At 48.0% G+C, this 18,715-nt stretch overlaps 1 protein-coding gene across 6 annotated transcripts in view; it reads left to right on the forward strand.

Moving 5' to 3' along the window:
• Positions 1 to 246: 246 nt before the first annotated feature.
• Positions 247 to 18,715, forward strand: part of INSR (insulin receptor) — a 129,884-nt gene continuing 111,415 nt past the window's right edge. For 5 of the 6 annotated variants that reach the window (XM_060145384.1, XM_060145385.1, XM_060145386.1 and 2 more), the window contains exons 1-2: positions 247 to 785; positions 17,532 to 18,083. In XM_060145384.1, the coding sequence (XP_060001367.1) occupies positions 686 to 785; positions 17,532 to 18,083 (652 nt within the window). In that variant the 5' untranslated portion in view covers positions 247 to 685. Of the gene's footprint in view, positions 786 to 1,174; positions 1,247 to 17,531; positions 18,084 to 18,715 lie in introns of those variants that run through there. The other variant, XM_060145389.1, reaches the window with a different exon arrangement.

The raw sequence follows: 18,715 nt of genomic DNA on the forward strand, positions 1-18,715 counted from the left end.
GGCTGGAAGGGGCGCTCCGGCTGGGCAGGGATCTGTGGCGCCCCCTCGGCTAGGGCGCGCCGGGGGCCTCCAGCGCGGGGCCCAGGACAGGGACGCTGGCGGGTGGGGCGGGGCGGCGCCTCCCCCCTGTCGGTCCTCCCTCTACCCCTCTCGGGCCTCTCCCGGGCGCCGAGTCCCTTCCGAATCCGAATCCGCGCCGCCTTTTCCCGCGGCCCGCACGGGGCCCAGCTGACGGGCCGCGTTGTTTACGGGCCGAGCAGCCCTCGCTCCCGCCGCCCGCTCGCCACCCGCCTGCCCAGGTGCCCGCCCGCCTGTCCGCGCGTCCGTTTGTCCGCGCGTCCGAAGGTCTGAGCCCCCGAGCGCTCGGGGCCGAGAGCCAGGAGGCAGGGGCGCAGCGCCGGGCTCGGGGCCCTGAGATCGCGGGACGGGGCCCGGGCCGCGGTGGCCCGGAGTCGGGGCCGCCTCCACCGGGCCGCGTTGCCGGATTTGCAGCGGCGGAGGCCGCGCGCCCCTCCTGGGGCTGCTTCAAGGACCCTCCCGGGCGGAGGCTGCGGCCCCTGGGCCGCCCGCGTGGAAGAGAAGGACGCGAGGCCCCCAGCGCCTCTCGGGCGGCTGCTTTGGAGCATGCACCCCTCGGGCCGGCGCCGCGCGCTCTGATCCATCCGGACCCCGCGCTCCCGTAGCCATGGGCGCCGGGGGCGGGCGGGGGGCGGCGGCCGTGCCACTGCTGGTGGCCGTTGCCGCGCTGCTGGTGGGCGCCGCGGGCCACCTGTACCCTGGAGAGGGTGAGTCTGGGGGTCCGGGAGTGGGCGGGGACCAGCGCGGTGGGGAGGGGACCCTTTGCCAAAATGGAACCCCTGCTGTGGACTGGGAGCCCTCCTCCGTGGGAGGGCGGGTGGCCGGGACTGTAGCTCCAGCCTCGCGGGGGGCGGGAAGCCGCTGACCTTGGCCTTTGCCCGCCTGGGCTCGCGGCTCCACGCTCCGCGTGCGGGCCCCGGGCTGGAGGAACCTTGCCCCAGTGCTCGCCCCTCCACGGGCGCCTCCCCCGAGCGCTCCTCGGACCTGTGCCGTGCCTGGACCTCCCCGAGCCCAACTGGCTCCGGAGACGGGACACGCGTCCTGAGTCGCCTCCGAGAAGTGGGGTTATTGGACACTCTCGGACAGCCAAGTTCCTGGGGCACAGACGGTTTGGAGCCGGAGTCGAGGGTGACGGACTGGGGAGGGGGTCCCTCGAGGGTCCCTGCTGGTAGGTGACGCTGCCCGGGGCGGGGAACTGTAGAATCCACCCCCCTCTTCCTCGTATCTAGACCCATGGCTACCCCGACTTCAGGTCCATGTTTACACTCTTGGGTTCTGTTTCCAGATATCGGGAGGCAAACTCTAGCGCCTTGGCAACAGCGCAGTTGTAGTAGCAGAGGTAGTGTCGGCTTTAATGATTATTGTAGTTAGTGTCACCAAATGCCACGGGCTGGTCGGTCTTATCTCTCTGGACCTTTTTTTTTTTTTTGAGATTTTTTTGATGTGCACCATTTTGAAGTCTGTATTGAATTTGTTACAATGTTGCTTCTGTTTCACGTTTTGGTTTTTTGGCCGCTAGGCATGTGGGATATTAGCTCCCCGACCAGGGATCGAACCCTCACCCACTGCATTGGAAGGGGTAGTCTTAACCAGTGGACCGCCAGGGAAGTCCCTCTTTCTGGACCTTTGCGGCGGCCTCTTGAGGCTGATACCGTTGTTGGTCCATTTCGTAGGGAGTAAACTGAGGCTCAGGAAGGACACATAACTCACTTGCCCCAAAGTCAGTGCCAGAGGGAAAAACGAACCTCTCCAGTGGTGCCAGGGCCCAAGGCTCTGGACTGCTGCCCACGGCCCATGTCCCCCCTAATAACCCTCCTCCTCTGCCCTTTTACCTGTCAGCTCCGGGAGGTCTCTAACCTGTGGTCATTCCAGCCCCCAAAGCCTCCCTCCTGAGTGTCCCTGTGCTGGCAGCCACCAGGGGCAAATCCCAGCATCCTTCTTGGGCTTCACAGCAGGTCTTCCCGGCTGCAGGTCGAGGACGGAAGAATCGTTTAAGAGAGTGTAGCTGGGGTTTCCCACCATGATGGCTCAGGCCCTGCTTTCAAAATATCTGTTGGGTTACTTCTTCAGATTTCGCCATAAAAGATCAGTCATGAGGAGGAAGGGGTCAAGGAGGGAAGAAACTGAAGTTCCTGAGCTCCCGGACGGTGAGCGAGGGGCGTGAGAAAGCACACGCAGGCTCTGGAGTTGACAAACCGGGTTTGCTGAGCCCCTTTGCCAGTTAGGCACTGTCTCCAAGCACCCTGGTATACAGTGCGTGCTTCATGAAGGAGGGTGGCAAGTGGTTTAGGGTCTTGTTAAAAAAGTCCGAGACCAGTTGTTAGGCTTGGCGTATGTGTGTGTGGGCTCACCCCTGTATGTTTCCTTGCTTCTCTGTTCCTGGTAGCTTTGGTAATTAACGGTGGATTTGTGCCTGGGCTTTCAGGGGTCCGTAGATGGATTTTTCCGCTTCTTACTTGTGTACAGTTTCCACAGAGGCAGAGGTTTACGTTTCTTCCGTTCACTGCTACATTTCCAGAGCCTAGAGCAGTCCCTGGCACCTAGTAGGTATTTGATAAATATTTGTTCTAGATTCAACTCCTATCCTTCCTGTCCTCCCCAGGAGTCCAAGTCACAGCTGCTTTATTCTCCAAATAACTCCTAACTAATGAGAATATAAGCAAACACTCAGCGGGCGTGGTTCTATACACTTTGCATAGGTAATCTCGGTTCATCCTCACCACGGTGCTGGGAGGTAAGGCTTACTGTCCTTTTGGAAGGTGAGGAACTTTGGCGAGATGGCAGAGCTGTGATTAGAACCCCAGTCTGTGAATAAAAGGTTTCTTAATAAAAGGTTCTTCTTTGGAGTCTGAACCTCCCCACCCCCGTGGTAAAGGTTAACAAAATACTACTGAAGAGATGACATGTGATGCCCTTTGGAGGTTTAGGGAGGGACGTGAAACTTTACAGATGGCTTATCTCCAACAGCAACCAATATGGCATCTTGGCTGGGGTGGGTGAGGGTGGGGTAGAGGGAAATCAATGGGATTTTTAAGGACTGAGGACTCAGAGATGTCACATGGTGTGTGCCGTCCCACTTCGTCCCCCCATGGAGTCTGTGGCTTGGCTGACCTGGGCAATGGCTTTCCCCTCCATTTCTCCTCGGATTGATCCGCTCCGGCCCGAGATGACCCGGGGCATTGCAAAGTCAGAGAATGAAGGCAAAGTGGGATTAATTACAGGGAAAACCCACAGAGTTTCAGCGGGGGTGGAGGGGTGGGCAGTGAGTTGTATAGCTGAGGTGTGAGATGCTGCTTTCAGATCCCACCGGATGTTTCTCCTGTGTGTTCTCTTGTGTGCTCCGGGACCCTTAGAGCAGAACTTCCACTCGCCGGGTCACCTCCCTGGGGTTCTTCCCAGGCTTTGCTTCCCTCCTGGTGACCCACCCCTCGCCCTTGCCCCACTTACTCATAGAGGTCATTGGGGTGAGCCCCCTGGGGTCCCCACCTCACTCCACTCCATCGTTGACTTCCTTTCTTTTGTGATTAGAGCAGAACCTCTTGACTTCTCTGCTCTCGACATATGGGGTTGGATAGCTCTTGGTTGCAGGGGGCTGTCCTGTGTATTTTAAGATGTTGAGCGCCATCCCTCATCTCTAGACGCCAGTAGCAATTCCCTTCTCCAAGTCATGACCACCAAAAGTGTCTCCAGACATTGCCAACTGTCCTAAGAATCACTGCATTTGGGGAGATAACTTTTTCCTTCTCTAGGACACTTACCCACCTGGGTCCCCTGCTCTCTCCCCTCTGTTTGTTCAGGGATCTCCATCTACCCAGGAGCCTTTCTCTTTTCAGCCTATAAACGCTCAATACTCCCCTGGGCCCAATTACTCACCACTTACCTCTCGCCTTCCCCTGCCAAACCTCCCCTCCAGTGGGTCCCCACCGCCCTCGCTCTCTCTCACCTTTCACCCACTGCTCTGCCCACGGCATCTGGCTTGTGTCTCCATCGCTTTGCCCATGGCGCGAGAGAAGGTCATCCCTCACCTCCCAATTGTAGCCTCACCCCAGCTGACTTCTCTGGGTTTTGCCTCCCACTGGAAGGCACCGTCTCCTGGTGAGTTTTCACCTGTGTCTGACTTCTCCCATCCTCTTTCTTCCTTTCCTCTGCTCCTTTCCTAGACTAAGATATCAGACCCTTCTTCATAGAGGGCCATTCTCTACCCTTGACTCTCTCTGTCTCACTCAGTTTTTAATTTATATATGGTCAAAGCCTTTATCTAGAACAGGGGCCAAATCCTGCCCACCCATGCCAGTTTTGTTGTAAATAAAGTTTTAGTGGCACGCAGCCATGCCCATTCGCTCATGCACCCTCTGTGGCCGCTTTTGTGCTCCACAGGCAGAGCTGAATAGCTGTGAGCGCGTGGCTCCCAACAATGTTTACACTTGGGCCCTTTCCAAAGTTTGCCAACTCCTGATTTAGAACAAACTCCTTGAGGATCATGATGACATACCTCATAGCTTGTGTGGTCCCTGATACAACTTTGAATGAATCAAGTTAAATGAAGCGCCCGGGGATGCTGTGTTTCCCCCTTTACGGAGCAAGCTGTATTAAAGAAATTTATACCATGTGCTGTGCTGAATGTAGGGGTTCCGATGGTGAGAAAATAACAGTGATGTTCCCTCCCTGTGTGTGTGTTTGTGTGTGTACGATCTTTGGATTTATTTGTTTAAACAGTCTTCTTGGCATTGAACGAGGATTCCGTGCTCCTGGCCCTGTCTCTAGTACCAAAAGAAAGTGGTATCTGCTATGAGATGTTCTCTTGAGACCCGCCCTTATGTTAATTTCTATTAAGAACACATCGGGGTGGCTTGGGTTATGTTTTGCAACTTAAAAACCATATTTATGGGACTTCCCTGGTGGTCTAGTGGTTAAGACTTCCCCTTCCAATGCAGGGCATGCGGGTTCGATCCCTGGTAGGGGAGCTAAGGTCCCACATGCCTCCCGGCCAAAAAAGCAAAACATAAAACAGAAGCAATATTGTAAAAAGTTCAGTAAAGGCTTTAAAAATGGTCCACGTCAAAAAAAATCTTAAAAAAGCCGTATTTATGATTTTCAAATTAAAATAATAACAGGTAGTGCATTCTCATTGCCAAAAAAATTATGAAAGTATAGAGAGGAAAAAAACCAGAGTCCCCCTTTGTCCCTAAAACCATTGCATTTCTGTCCTGGGAAATGACCATGCTATCAGTTTGGTGTATATCTTTATTTATTTATTAAACAAATTTTTTTTTAACATAAGTACTGACCAATGAATTTTTTTTCCTTTTTTTTTAAAGTTTATTTTTTCTTGTGTGACTTTTTAAAAAAATAAATTTGTTTATTTTTATTTTATTTATTTTTGGCTGTGTTGGGTCTTTGTTGCTGCGCACGGGCTTTCTCTAGTTGCGGCCAGCGGGGGCTACTCGTTGTCGCAGTGTGCGGGCCTCTCATTGCGGTGGCTTCTTTTGTTGTGGAACACGGGCTCCAGGCACGCGAGCTTCAGTAGTTGTGGCACGTGGGCTCAGTAGTTGTGGCTCTCAGGCTCTAGAGCGCAGGCTCAGTAGCTGTGGCGCATGGGCTTAGTTGCTCCGCGGGATGTGGGATCTTCCCAGACCAGGGCTCGAACCCGTGTCCCCTGTATTGGCAGGCGGATTCTTAACCACTGCGCCCACCAGGGAAGCCCGGTGCGTATCTTTAAACATTTTTATTTTTAAAATGGTCATACAGTAAAACTGACTTTTTTTTTTGGTGCACAGTTTTTGCATTTTAGCCCCCGCATAGAGTTGTGTGGCTGTCCCCACAGTCGGGATACAGAAATGTCCCATCCATCACCACCCAGACTCCTTCCAGCCATCCCTTTATCGTTATGCCATCCCTACCTCAAACCCCTGGCAACACTGATCCTTCTCCATCCCTATAGTTTTCTCTAGACTTTAAAAAGTATCTTATGTTTGTCTTTCTCTTTCTGACTTACTTCACTAAGTATGACAATCTGTAGATCCCTCCATGTCGCTGCAAATGGCATTATTTTGTCCTTTTTTATGGCTGAATAATATTCCATTGTATATATGTACAACATCTTCTTTATCCATTCCTCTGTCGATGGACATTTAGGTTGCTTCCATGTCCTGGCTATTGTAAATAGTGTTGCAATGAACATTGGGGTACATGTATCTTTTCAAATTATGGTTTTCTCTGGATATGTGCCCAGGAGTGGGATTGCTGGATCATATGGTAACTCTATTTTTAGTTTTCTGAGGAACCTCCGTACTGTTCTCCATAGTGCCTGCACCAATTTACATTCCCACCAACAGTGTAGGAGGATTCCTTTTTCTCCATACCCTCTCCAGCATTTATTGTTTGTAGATTTTTTGATGATGGCCATTCTAAGTGGTGTGAGGTGATACCTCTAAAAAAATGGTACAAATGAACCTATTTACAAAACAGAAATAGAGTCCCAGATGCAGAAAACAAACTTACGGTTACCAAGGGGGAAGTAGGGGAGGGATAAATTGGGATTGACATATACACACTACTATATATAAAATAGATAGCTAAGAATAACTTCCTGTATAGCGCAGGGAACTCTACTCAATACTCTGTAATGACCTGTATGGGAACAGAATATAAAAAAGAGCGGATATATGTATATGTATAACCAATTCATTTTGCTGTAGAGCAGAAATTAACACAATACTGTAAATCAACTCTACCCCGGTAAAAATTAACTTAAAATATTTTTTAAAGTATCTTATAATTGGATCAATCTTCTTAAAATTGAAAACCTAAGTACTCAGAAGATTCTCATGATTCCTGGATTCCATATTTGTGAATTCCCCTATTCACTAAAATTTATTTGTAACTCCAAAATAAATAGCGCTTTAATGGTTATTCCTGGACATGCACCAAGTGGCAAAAAATTGGCATCATCTGACATGCATGTTCCAGCTCAGATCAAACAAGGTGACATCTTGCCTTCCTGTTGCATCTCTCCCCTTGTGAATTCATAAATTCCCAAGGATGAAAACAAATGTCCTTTAAAAAAATGTTTTTAATTGAAGTATAGCTGGTTTACAATCTTGTGTTAGTTTTTGGTGTACAGCAAAGTAATTCAGTTATACGTATGTGTATATATTCTTTTTCAGATTCTTTCCCATTATAAATTATTGCAAGATATTGAATATAGTTCCCTGAGCTATACAGTAGGTCCCTGTTGTTTATGTATTTTATATATAGTAGTGTGTATCTGTTAATCCCAAACTCTTAATTTATCCCACCCCCTTCCCTTTGGTAATCATAACTTTGTTTTTCATGTCTGTGAGTCAGTTTCTGTTTTGTATATAAGTTCATTTGTATCATTTTTTAAGATTCCACATATAAGCGATATCCCATGATATTTGTCTTTGACTTACTTCACTGAGTATGATAATCTCTACGTCCATCCATGTTGCTGCAAATGGCATTATTTCATTCTTTTTTTTATGGCCGAGTAATATATTCCATTGTATATAAGCACCACACCTTCTTTATCCATTCATCTGTTGATGGACATTTAGGTTGTTTCCATGTCTTGGCTACTGTAAATAGTGCTGCAATGAACATTGGGGTGCATTTATCAGAGTTTTCTCCAGGTATATGCCCAGGAGTGGGATTGCTGGGTCATATGCTAACTCTATTTTTAGTTTTTTAAGGAACCTCCACACTGTTTTCCATAGTGGCTGCACCAATTTACATTCCCACCAACAGTGTAGGAAGGTTCCCCCAAAATGTCCTTTTTTGTGATGTATTTAGTGCCATGTTTTTCACACTTTCTTGTGCTTTTTGTTGGTGATTTTGTGGTTGACCATGGTCTGCATGCATAGTTCTGAAGTGCTGTCTAGGGTCCCAAGTACTAGAAGGCTGTGATGTACCTTCCGGAGAAAATACATCTGCTGGATAAGCTTTTCTCAGGCGTGAACTGTATAGTGTTTAGTGAATCAACAATGTATATTAAATAAGGTGTTTTTAAACAGAAACGCACATACAGCAAGGTTATGGTATTGATGGAGTTGCAAATGAGTGTTCTTGAGAACACTTTGTTCCATAAACAAAGAGAATCTGCTGTAGGTGGTTTCCTATCACTGGGGTTTAAAATTTGTGAAACTGCGTTTGTCAGCATCCGTGTAGAATTCTTTTTGAATGCATCCGCCCTTTTTGTCGTATTTTCATCTGGGCACAAATCCTTGGTTACCTCTCGGAAAGTTCATGAGATGGCACGAAACCCCTGGTCTGTGTCTTGAGGAGGGGTCTCCCGTGTTCTGCTGACCCTGGTGCCAGGGAGCGCCCCAGTGGCTTTCAGGGGTTTAGAAACATATTTCGTTTCTGGCAGAGCGAGGTTTGCTGTTCTGTGTTGCCCAGTGCAGACTGGATATCAGTGCCAGTTGGAGTTCACGGCAGACGGATGAGGATTAAAATTTGATGTCAAATCTGAGTTTTTCTTTCAGTTCCTTAAGGGTGTGGTGTCCCGTCAGGTTTATAGGTTAGCTTCTGTTTTGTGTTCAGGAAGAGCAGCCTGTTACCAGGAGGTTCTCGCTTCTCTCCTATGTCTTTGTGGTAATGTGGAAAACATAGGTACTTTCCAAAAACTGTGTTTGTTAACGGTGCGGAAAAAGGTAGTGTGGTTGGACACAAAGGGATAGAGGGCAGGGCTCCACCTGTTTTCTGATGGCCTTTCTTGATTTCTTGTGGCTAATCTGTTTTCAAAGATGTATCCTGTTTCCTTACAGAAGATCAGAAAAGGGGTGAATTCTCACTGAGGTGTTCCTTCCTAATTATATCCAGTTACATTGTATCGAAGACATCTGCTACTTTTTTGTTCTTGCAAGACTTCTCTTGGTTTTCTTTCTGGTGTCTTCTGTGGGCAGTATCCATCCTTATTTGTACACACGAGGAGGTAGGACTCCTGAAATGTCACGGAAGCCCTTTATCATCTTGTGGTTGGATGTGTGAGGTCCTTGGGATTACAGAACTATGGAACTGACTGGAGGAATTAGCCTAGATGTCCCAGAGCTTCCAGACAGGCTTGTAGAAGGTGTTGGTGTCAGTACGACTATGCGTCTTTGGTCCCCTCTCTGGTTCCCTGGCCTTAAATATTGTGCTCGCCAGAGGCACGCCCCCCTTCCATCCTTTTCTCCTCCTGGTTTCATCACCTACTCTCATCCCTTCTGCCAGCATCCACCCCTTTTCCCAAGCTCCAGATCCACATCTTCCCAGTGCCCACTGGACCCACATCTGGGAGCCTCCCAGAGCCCCTACGGACTCAACATGCCCCAACCTGAGCCTGTTGTCCTTGCCACCCTAAACTGGTCCTATCCGGTCCTCTCCAGGTTCACTAAGAGAGGAGCCTCACTTCTTCCCCCTCTCTTCCACCTCCCTGGGGACCAAGTGCCATTGATGCTAATCCCTTGTACCCACCCCCAGAATAGGCCCCCCAGGCCATGCCGTAGATGTGGTCCCAGAGTGCCTCGTCCAGTGCCTTCTCTTCCCTGCTGCCAGAGAGAGTTTTCTACTTCCTGCTTTGGTCCTTCTATAGCTGCCAGCTCGGTCCATACCCCTGGCAGAGGAGCCTGGCCTCAGCTGTGTGGTGCGCCCTCTCACTTCGCCAGGCTCACGACTGCAGTTCCTTGGGGCTCCCTCTTCTTCCATGTGCTTGCATTTGCTTCCTGTGCCCCAAGCACCCTTCTTCCCCCTTTTCACCCATGGATGCCTGCTTGCTCCTTATGGAACCGGGTCAGAGGCCTCCTTCCTCCCCTCTCTGGCTTCATCACCCACCCCATTCTCCTTCCCTTTCAGTACAGACTGGGTATATCTGTCTGGGTCCCCATAGACATTGGTCTGCACATTGGAGGTGCATTCTACTGAAACACTGAGTGCATGGGAAATGAAACCATACTCCTAAGTATGGGTTGGAGGAGGAATTGATACATGTTTGTCCAAAGCAGGAAGCAAAGTCTAGCCCAGAGGGGGCAGGTCCTGGAGAGGATAGGATGGCTTGAAGTTAGGAGCAAAAGGTTTGGCTGAAAAAGAACTGCTATGGTCTGAATGGCCACCTCCCTCCTCCCCATTCATGGGTTGCAACCTTAACCCCCAACGTGACCGTATTTGGAGAGAGAGCTTTTAGAAGGTAATTAAGGTTAAACGAGGTCATAAGAGGATGGCCCTAAACTGATAGGACAGAGACAGAGAAAGATCTCTCCCTTTCTGCACGCATGCACCAAGGAAAGACCACGTGAGGACACAGTGAGAAGTCGGCCGTCTGCAAGCCAGGAAGAGAGCTCTCACCAGAAATTGACCATGCTAGCTACCTTGATCTTGGACTTCCAGCCTCAGAGCTGTGAGAAATAAATGTCTGTTGTTTAACCCCACCCGTCTATGGCATCTGGTTATTGGAGCCCAAGCTGACCAAGACAAGAACTGAGGTCAGAAGTGGCTCTGAAACACAGCATCTAGGGACTCAGGTAGACTAAATGGGTGTGGGTCTAGCTTTCTTTGAAATTCGTGGGGGCCAGTCCACCGTGCTTATGCCGTTCCCTCTAGCAACAGTCAACAGCCCCAAAGAAGGCATCTGATGGCATTGATCCTGGGACAAAGTGCTCAGAGGAATGGGTGGGGCAGAAGAATGGGAGCTGGAAAGAGCCCCTGCTGGAGAGGTGGCCCAGGTTGGGTAGACAGTACGTCTGTCCTACTTGAGGCCCTATCATATCCTTGGGGACCTTGTTTAAAATGCAGATTCTTGGGCCTGGCTCCCAGAGATATTGATTCATTTGGTCTAGAGCTGGGCCTAGGGATCTGCATTTTAACATACACCTGCCGCCCCAGGTGATTCTGATGCTGTCGGTCCACAGAACACACTTTGAGGACCCCTGTGTGATGGCTAAGGGCACAGGTGCTGGTGCCCTGGGGACCTATGTGATGGACTGAATTGTGTCCCCCCGCCCCGCCCCCCGCCAAATTAACGTGTTGAAGTCCTAACCCTAACACCTCAGAATGTGACCATCTTTGGAGATAGGGTCTTTAAAGAGGTAATCAAGGTAAAAATGAGATAATTAGGGTGGCCTCTAATAAGACTGATGTCCTTATAAGAGGAGATTAGGACACAGACACACACAGAGGGACGACCGTGTGAGGACACAAGGAGAAGACAGCCATCTACAAGCCAAGGAGAGAGGGCTTAGAAGGAATCAATCCTGCTGACACCTTGTTCTTAGACTTCTAGCCTCCAGAATTGGGAGAAAATAAATTTATCTTGTTTAAGCCACCTGGTCTGTGGTCCTTTGTTAGGGCGGCCCCAGTAGACTCATATACTGGGTTTAAATCCCAGGTCTGTCTCCTCCTTGCTTTGTGACCTTGAGGAGGACATGTTCCTCTCTGAGCCTCAGTTTCTTTCCTCTTCTAGAAAATCTATCTGGGCGACAGTTTGCCTGTTGCCTGCACCCTCGGGATATTTACTGCCCTTCCGTTTCCAGCAATTTGCAACAGAATCCATCTCACACGCTCTGGCTGAAGTCAATTTTTATTTTTTAGTTTTGGCTGTAACCCATGGCATGTGGGATCTTAGTTCCCCGGCCAAGGATCGAACCCATGCCCCCTGCATTGGGAGCGCAGAGTCTTAACCACTGAACCACCAGGGGATTTCTTGGCTGAAGTCAATTTTAAAGAGCCAGTCTTTCAGGCCGGTGGAGAATCTTAAGGGTATCTGGTACCTCGGTGTGCCCAAGTTCTAATTTGTGAAGGGAATAAATCTGGGAATTGGTTCCCTGTATCTTAGAGTGGAGAACTAATATATACACGTGGCCAGACCCCAGTTCTCATCTGTTCTTCATACCTTTTGTCATGCGATCGTCATCATTTACAGGTGAGGAAACTGAGGCACACAGAAATTGAGTTTATGGCTCAGGATTATACAGCTGACAGGTGCCCGTGCTGGAATGGGAAGCCAGATCTGTTGGGTTTCTGCCATGCCCTGAAACGGGTGTGGGTGGTGGCCTGACACCTGAACCCAAGGCTTGTTGGCTGGCATGCCTGAATTTTGGAAGAAGCCCTGTTAAGACTGGAAGTAATGCAGGGAGGAACGTGTGGCCCCAGATACGTCACCAGGGAGCATTTGAAGAACGTCGAGACTAAGGAATGAGTACATTCAGGCTTGAGAGCAGAAAGTATAACTCTAGCATTGTAAGGGAGTTTCAGAATCTTCTAGATACCTCTCTCCCAGATCCTTAGTACCTCTTTGCTGTTTTCATGATAGAGAAAACCAAGGGAGAGGGGACACTTTCCAAGATGGCTCTCATGTCAGTCGTCTCTCCTTCTGGAAAAATTTTAGATTCTTCTGGCCGAGGGGAAACTTCTAGACCAGCACTGTCCAACAGAACGGTCTGCTTTGATGGAAATGGTCTATAGCTGTGCCATCCAATATGGCGGCCACTATCTACATGGTGCTCTTGAAATTATGGCCAGGGCAGCTAAATTTTTACTTTTATTTAACTTTAATTCATTTAAATGTAAAAAATGTGAATGTAAAGTCTTATTTAACGTTAGTTGATTGAAATGTCAAAAAAAAATCAATGCTTGATTCTGTTATTGAACAACTCTTTTGCTTGGAACAACTTGGGGATACAAAGAACCTACCTTTTCAGTGATTCGTTTTGTGAAATCTGCATATACAGATTGAGTATTTCTGATAAAAATGTAGTATCTGAATTGAGACCTGGTGCAAGTGTATAAAACATGTGGCGTTGGGGAGGCATAGTGTGAAAAAAATCCCATAGATTTTTTTTTTTTTTTGTATTGCTTACATGCTGAAGTGAAGTTTTGGGATACATTGGGTGAAATTAAGAATATTTAATTTCACTGTTTCTTTTTTACTTTATAGAGAAAATTTTAAATTCTGTGTGGCTCGCATCATGTTTCTATTGGATAAGGCTGCTCTAGGCCCTACACACCCTTGTGACCTACAGCGACAGGCTACAGCTCTTGACCTTCCAGTGAAGTAGGCAGAACTTATGGCACTGTTTGTGTAGGTTTTAGTTCTGGTGTTACCTCCTCCGGGAAGCCCTCCTTGATTGTCCTGGACTTAGTCAAATAGCTCATTTTCATTATCTCTTCTAGCCCCTGAAGCTGTCCTTGAATAACTGAGATCTCCTCCTCAGTTATACTTTCAGTTGATTTGGGTAGTTAATAGCAACTAGTAGTCTGTGAGATCCAGGGCAGACTCTGTCTTATTCCTTTTATTTATTTATTTTAACATCTTTATTGGAGTATAATTGCTTTACAATGTTGTGTTAGTTTCTGCTGTATAACAAAGTGAATCAGCTATATGTATACACGTATCTCCCTATCCTATTGTCCTATCCCTCTTGTCCTATTCCTTGAAGCACTTCCAGTCCTTGGAACAGCAGAAACAGGTCCTCAGCAGATAGTTGCTGAAGGAGTGAACGAAAGAAACTGTCTTTAACAAGCTTCCTCCAGGTTGTCACTGCATGAACATTATTTCATTGTTTCCTTATTTAAGTCAGATTCACCTGCTTCTTAATTTGGTATGTTTTTAAAGAACAAAGACGGAGAAACTGTAACATAGTTCAGGCATGAACTTTGCATTTAATTGCTGGGTTGAAATCCTAGCATTACCCCTTAAAACTCAGCCTGTGTGAGTTTGATTTGCTCATCACAAAAATGGGCATGGACCACATTTCGTGTATCCGCCTCCTCTGGGATTATTCTGAGAATTCATCAAGAGAACGTGCCTGCCAGAACATGGCCAAGTGCTTTACGTGGGAATTGTTATTAGCTGTCATCAGGACCCCCCGTCCTCCCCCGGTCCTCATGGCCCTTCGCTTCCTGTGTGTAGCGTGCTGATTAACCAGGTGTCACTTACTGAGGACCTGAAGCATCTTTCAGTTCCCACCCAGAGGTATTAAAAGCCAGTACAAGGTCTGACACCTACTGCTGGTACCATCTCTAACATCCTCTGGGTATTTTCTGTTCACGCAGTGAATTGCTCTATTGTCTTAGACTAATAGGGACACGTACAGCTTTAATGAGTTGAGTTAGAGTCATTGGAGATTTAAAAGAAAAAAGCAGTTCTTTGTTGTCCACTACAGTTATAGTTGTTTAATTTTTAAATAACAACTTTATCGAGATCGAATTCAATACCATACAATTCACCCATTTAAAGTTTAAATGTAGTGGTTCTTAGTACATTCACAGAGTGGGGCCACCATCACTACAATCAATTTTAGAACATTTTCATCACCCCCCAGAGAAATCACATACTCCTTAGCTGTCACTCCTCATTTTCCCCTCTCAAAGCCCCTTGAAACCACTAATCTACTTTCTAGGGTTTTGCCTGTTCTGGACATTTCATGTAAATGGAATCATGCCACATGTGGTTTTTTGTGACTGGCTTCTTTCACTGAGCCTGATGTTTTCAAGGTTCATCCCTGTTGTAGCAGGTGTCAGCGCTTCTCCCCTGTTATTGCTGAATTATCTTCCTTTGTATGGACATGCCACATTCTGTTTATTCATTTGTCAGTTCATGGACATTTGGCTTGTTTCCACTTTTTGGCTATCATGAATAATGATGCTCTGGGCATTTGTACACACATTTCTGTGTGGACCTATGTTTTCATTCCTCTTGGGTATCTACCTGGGAGTGAAGTTGCTGGGTTATATGGTAACTCTTTGCTTAACCTTTTGAGGGACTGCTGGTCTATTTTCCACAACAGCAGCTGTACCATTTTCCATTCCCACCAGTAATGTAGGAGGGTTCTGATTTCTCCACATCCTCGTCAACACTTGTTATTGTCTGTCTTTTTAATTTTAGCCATCCTGGTAGGAGTGAAGTGGTATCATTGTGGTTTGGATTTACATCTCCTGGATGTCCAACAGCCGGTTAATCTTTGAATGCATATTCGTATCTGATTTTGGTTCTGACACAACTTGGGGAGGATGGTGGGCTGGTGTTCTTTGTACCTGTATCGATTTCACAATTTCGTGTGCGTGTGTGTGTAAGACATAGAGTGTGAGGCTCAGGCTTGAGAAGCCCGGACCTGTGGCTGAATCTAAGCTGTATACTGCCAGATATAATAAAGGACACCAAGTTAACTTTGAATTTAACATAAACGATGAGTAATGTTTAAGGATAAGTATGTCTCAAACGTTGCATGGGATATACTTATCCTAAAATGTACTTGCTGCTCATCTGAAATTCATAGTTAACTGGGCGTCCTGCATTTTTATTTGCTAAGTCTGGCAACCCTGAATGTTACTGGTGGGTCGTCTGTCCTTGACTGACTGGCTTTGCCTCCTAGAGATCCAGTTTTCCCTTCTGTGGGGTGCGGATGAAGCTTGTTGGGAGGTGTCAGTGGCGTGGTACCTGTCCAGACCTCTGTATGTAGATGCCGTTGATGTGACTGAAGCTGGGAGCCTCAGCCTTGGGTGGCATGAGTGTGTGGGGCTGGAACTGCCATCCTGGTCCCCTTGAAGCTGCCTCCCAATTTCTGAGTGAGTGAGTGTATGTGTGTGTGTTTGCGTTTTGGCAAGGAGAGGCTGTCTGAAGAATTCAGTTCTACTGAATGTTAACTCCAATATAAGGAACACAGGAGGAGGGAAAGATCCAAATAGGTATATGGAGGAAAGGAAATCAGAGAAGGCTTCCTGGAGGAGGTGACATTTGAACTGGATCTTGAAGGATGATGAGCTGGATTTCAAAATAGGGAGCTAAGGTATAAAGGACTTTGACAGTCAGAGGGGCTAGGGCTACCCTGTTTAGTCCAGTAGCCACTAGCTACATGTGTCTATTTCTGTTTACACTATCTAAAGTAAAATCAAATATTCAGTTCCTCAGTCTTATATCAGTCGCATTTCAAGGGCTAGACAGCCACAAATGGCTGGTGGCTTCCATAATGGCCAGTGCATATATAGAACATCTCTATCATTGCAGAAGTTCTGTTGGACTTTGTTGGACTAAGGCAAGGGTCACCAAACTACCACCCCAGGGGCAAACACCAACCCACAGCCTGCTTTTATCATAAAGTTTTATTGGAACACAGCCATATCCACTCACTGTCTCTGGCTGCTTTTGAGCTATAATGGCGGACTGGAGTAGTCTAAACAGAGACTGACTGCAAAGCTGAACATATTCACTATCTGAGCCCTTATAGAAAATATTTTCCCACCCTGGTCTAGGGGAATGAAGGCACGGAGCCTAGAGGTGACACCGTGATATGTTTGGGAGAAATGAACAGCAACAAAATAGCTGACATTAATTGAGCACGTACTGTGTACCAGCCACTGCTTGGTTGCCTGCATTCTTTCACTTATTCCTCTTCATAGGTCATGTTATAGGGAAGGCTTGGGAAGGCCCCCTTGGAATTGGAGAGTAGTGGGCAGGCCTGTTTCACATGGTGCAGGGGGTGGTGGGGCAGAACCTTGAGGGCCGCGAGAGGAAAGTGCAGGGTCATGGGGAGACATAGAGGGTGTCCGAGCAAGGGAGGGACCACCTGCAGGAGAATGGGTGTGCAGGGTGTTTGTGCAGGGGAGATCAGAGTCTCTGGGAAGCCCTTGCCACACCCAGGTAAAAGGTAATTAGACCTTGGCTGCCTGCCAGGAGGGCGGGTTGGGAAGGAGTGTTAGGAAAGTGGGAGAATTGACAAAACAAAGTCAGCTCTCCTTGCCCCATTTCTGTTTTTTTTTTTTTTTTTTTTGCGGTACGCGGGTCTCTCACTGTTGTGGCCTCTCCCGCTGTGGAGCGCAGGCTCCGGACGCGCAGGCTCAGCGGCCGTGGCTCACGGGCCCAGCCGCTCCGCGGCATGTGGGATCTTCCTGAACTGGGGCACGAACCCGCGTCCCCTGCATCGGCAGGCGGACTCTCAACCACTGCGCCACCAGGGAAGCCCTCCTTGCCCCATTTCTGATGTGGGCACCTTTATCCCCATAAATCCATTTCCTGAAGATCTTCCACACCAACTCACTGGGGACGGCTCCCCTTTCCCCTTCCACACCTGCTGCATTACTCAATCCCCTGTAATCCCAATGTCTTCACTGCATCATATTTGATGCGATGCTTTTAAGGCTTCTAATGGGTCCTGCCAAAGGAATGATGATGATGATGATTTGCCTTTCAGGAGTAATTACTTAGGCACAGACACCTTACAGAGAAAGCCACTGAACTGGGCTGGCTGTAGAATTTACAGGGTGCAGTTCAGAATGAAACCTTGGGACCCCTCACTCAGAAATAATTAAGGATTTCAAGACGGAAGAGCATTAAGCAGGGCCCTTCTGAGCGGGCGTGGGACGCAGGTCACATGCCCATGTGGCTGGCCCTGCCACTAGTTCTTATAAACCATCCGTGGGGTGTTTGTTCACCTGTCTTGCTCTCTGCTTGTTTGTGCTTCTAGTGTGCCCCGGCATGGATATCCGGAATAACCTCACCCGGCTGCACGAGCTGGCCAACTGCTCGGTCATCGAAGGACATTTGCAGATCCTATTGATGTTCAAAACGAGACCTGAGGACTTCCGAGACCTCAGTTTCCCCAAGCTCATCATGATCACTGATTACTTGCTGCTCTTCCGGGTCTACGGGCTGGAGAGCCTGAAGGACCTGTTCCCCAACCTCACGGTCATCCGGGGCTCCCGCCTCTTCTTTAACTACGCGCTGGTCATCTTCGAGATGGTTCACCTGAAGGAGCTTGGCCTCTACAACTTGATGAACATTACCCGGGGCTCCGTTCGCATCGAGAAGAACAATGAACTCTGCTACCTGGCCACTATCGACTGGTCTCGCATCCTGGATTCCGTGGAGGATAATTACATCGTGCTGAACAAAGACGACAATGAGGAGTGTGGGGACATTTGTCCAGGCGCTGCGAAGGGCAAGACCAACTGCCCTGCCACCGTCATCAACGGGCAATTTGTGGAGCGGTGTTGGACGCACAGCCACTGCCAGAAAGGTACGTTGAGGTTTTGGGGGGTTCTAAGTCATTTCTCGTGGCTTGTTCATTAGAAAGAAGCTGGAGACATTCATTAGCTCAGGTGGTGGTGGCAAACCGTTTTTGCAAAGACTCAGATGTTAAATACTTTAAACTTTGAGGTCTGTATGGTCTCTGTTGCAACCACTCAGCCCTGCCATTGGAGAGGGAAAGCAGCCACCCTGCAAGGAGGCGCAATAAACAAGTGGGCGTGGCGGTGTTTCAATAAAACTTTATTTACAAAACCAAGTGTCGGGCCGGATTTTGCCAACTCCTGAGCTAGATGGTTGAATGTTCCTCTTGCTTGAGAGACCAGATGAGAATGGGCTTTACTGTCAAAAACAAAACAAAACAAAAGCAAATGTATTTCTTACCTGATTCCAGAAGTATGACTGCTTGGGGTAGACATTTGGAAAAAGAACTGTGTAAAGGATAAAAGCAAAACATCCTTATTTCACAGTTTTGGGGGGATACTTCCTGCTAGTGGCTCCGTTGTGTCTGAATTTAGTTAAGTTTCTCTGTCGTTGGGCATTTAGATTATTTCTTGTTTCCACAAAGAGGGATGAACGTTTTGGTGTCGAAGCTTTATCGAACATTTTTTTTTTTTTCCTTCG

The sequence above is a fragment of the Lagenorhynchus albirostris genome, chromosome 3 (genome assembly GCF_949774975.1).
Source record: "Lagenorhynchus albirostris chromosome 3, mLagAlb1.1, whole genome shotgun sequence".
Classification (NCBI taxonomy): Eukaryota; Metazoa; Chordata; class Mammalia; order Artiodactyla; family Delphinidae; genus Lagenorhynchus; species Lagenorhynchus albirostris.